General features: G+C 35.4%; 1 protein-coding gene across 1 annotated transcript; it reads left to right on the plus strand.

Annotated features, from left to right (window-relative positions):
• Positions 1 to 273: 273 nt before the first annotated feature.
• LOC107734547 (macrophage mannose receptor 1-like) lies at positions 274 to 909 on the plus strand (the record flags this gene model as incomplete). The annotated part of the gene is made up of 1 exon (XM_016546536.1): positions 274 to 909. A coding segment is annotated over one exon (636 nt), but the record flags the coding sequence as incomplete, so codon positions are not given.
• Between the last annotated feature and the right edge of the window lie 1350 nt (positions 910 to 2259).

Consider the following 2259-nt stretch of genomic DNA (forward strand, 5'->3'; position numbering starts at 1 on the left):
CAACTTTATATTTACATGAGTTTACATATTCTAGTTTATCTGGGGGTGTGCCTATAGACATCTCCTGGAATTTTTTTTGTATATCTTTCAAATTATTTTATATAATGTGGGCACATTACACATCACACTTGTAGGGTCACCACACGAGCCTCATGCTGACATTGATTCAACACCTCACTGGAAAGATGAAAGCGTCCATCATTCTCCTGATTGTCATCTGTGGACTGACTAAAGCTTTGATTAGAGAGCATTTCTATTTGACCATCCCAAAAAAACTGGACTGATGCTCAGAGTTACTGCAGGACATATTATGAAGACTTGTCAACCATCACAAGTCAAGAAGAACAAGACTTGCTAAAACAGCTGGCAGAAGGAAACAGTTTAGACAAGTGGATCGGTCTGTATAGGAACAAATCCAACATTAATCAGTTTCTGTGGTCTGATGGAAATTTGTTTTCTTACTCAAAGTGGGAAACCGGTCAGCCCAATAATCTTTATGGATTTCAGTACTGTGTGTCCTTAAGGCACAACTGGTTTGACTATGAGTGTTTTAAGTTGTATACTTTTTTCTGCTACAAGACGGTCTTCATTCTTGTTAAAGAGAAGAGGACATGGGAGGAAGCGCTGCTGTACTGCAGGACTCACCACACTGATCTGGCCAGCATCACCACTGAGAGACAATTAGAGCTGGCAAAAAGAGGCACAAGAGAATCTCAGACAGAAAGTGTGTGGACAGGTCTGCGCTACCTGGTTGGGGAATGGTTCTGGGTCAGCAACCAGCCTCTGGGGATTCAGACTTCACTGCCAGAGTGCCCAACTCAGCCCTATCAATGTGGAGCCCGTAACACTAAAACTGACAATTGGGAGAACAGAGACTGTGCTGAGAAGCTCAACTTCCTCTGCAACTGAAAAGAATGTTAATTTTACTATAGCAGCCTATTGTCAATAAAGACCAGTATCATTGATACAATACTGCAACTGAAATCTATATTAAATGCATTTTCCCTTCAATTTTAGCCATTAATTATAATCATTCAACATTACAGTATAATTGAAAGCCATTATTTATTTATTTTTACCTTTAATTATGCTTTGAAAAAAATATAACTTTTAATTTCAATGAACTTAAAACAGTCATCACATAAACTATAAACTGTAGTTATATGCATAAACTATAAATTGAATATAGATTAATCTTCTTTATTCAAACAACAAAAGTTTAACACAAGTTGGGCATTTTGATAATTTTGTGTGTTGTGTCTGCGAAAAAGAACTAAATTGGCTTTCTGTGCGCACGTGTCGGATATTTGCATGGCCGTAGCCCGCGATGAGGTCACCGAGGTCTGGACCTCGGTCAATTTTTCATGTTCAAAAATACAATTAGTTCTCTGAATGACTAATTTGCTATTTAAAACTCCTCATATGAGTGTCTGCATATATACTTTTAGACAGTTTGCAATAATGTTTAGCATCTGTGGTATGAAAATGATGGCTGCGAGACACTGGCGGCGTGAACGAGGCTTGAGAGAGTTGTTAGGCAACTCTTTCAGAAAGATACAATTACTGTCTCTTCTGTAATCTTATTGGAGTAATTCTTTTGAAGAGATTCCTTGGAAGAAAATGTGGTCCTACCTAACAAATATCTAATCACTAATAATAATATTTTAATATTTATAATATTTATATTTTAATAATATTTTAAGTTACTACACCGATTTTACCCTGTCAATCTTTATCTTAAAAAAAAATGTTTCCTGAGATTGATGCCCTCTGCTCCTTTTGTGGAGTGGACGATGAGTCTGTCCGTCATCTTTTTTGGGAGTGTGTCCAGTCCATGTAGCTACCTTTTGGAAGAAATTTTGTATGTTTGTACGTGCTTCTATAGACATTTTTTTAAAAAGATGTCTTACTTAGTTTTCATAACTCTAACAAGAATCTAAAAGACAAGTAGGCCTTTTTTCTAATAAATCTATTTATTTTCCTATAGCTAAGTTTTTATACATAAATGCATTTTTTTGTCTGTTAAACCTATATTTATTATTTTTTGTAAAGACTCGAAATGCTATTTGGATACCAAAGCCTTAAAATCCTATACGTTGTGCATGAAGTGTAATACTTATACTTTTTTATAATGTGCTACTGACTATGTGTTTTATGTTTAATGGAGGCAGGGATTTAGCAATGTTTTCTTTTTTTATTCATAAATTTAATTTATTTTAAATTTATATATTACCCTTGGCTTAATGTACTCCCCCCCCC

This window comes from Sinocyclocheilus rhinocerous, unplaced genomic scaffold (genome assembly GCF_001515625.1).
Source record: "Sinocyclocheilus rhinocerous isolate Xijiao unplaced genomic scaffold, SAMN03320098_v1.1 scaffold580, whole genome shotgun sequence".
Taxonomy (NCBI): Eukaryota; Metazoa; Chordata; class Actinopteri; order Cypriniformes; family Cyprinidae; genus Sinocyclocheilus; species Sinocyclocheilus rhinocerous.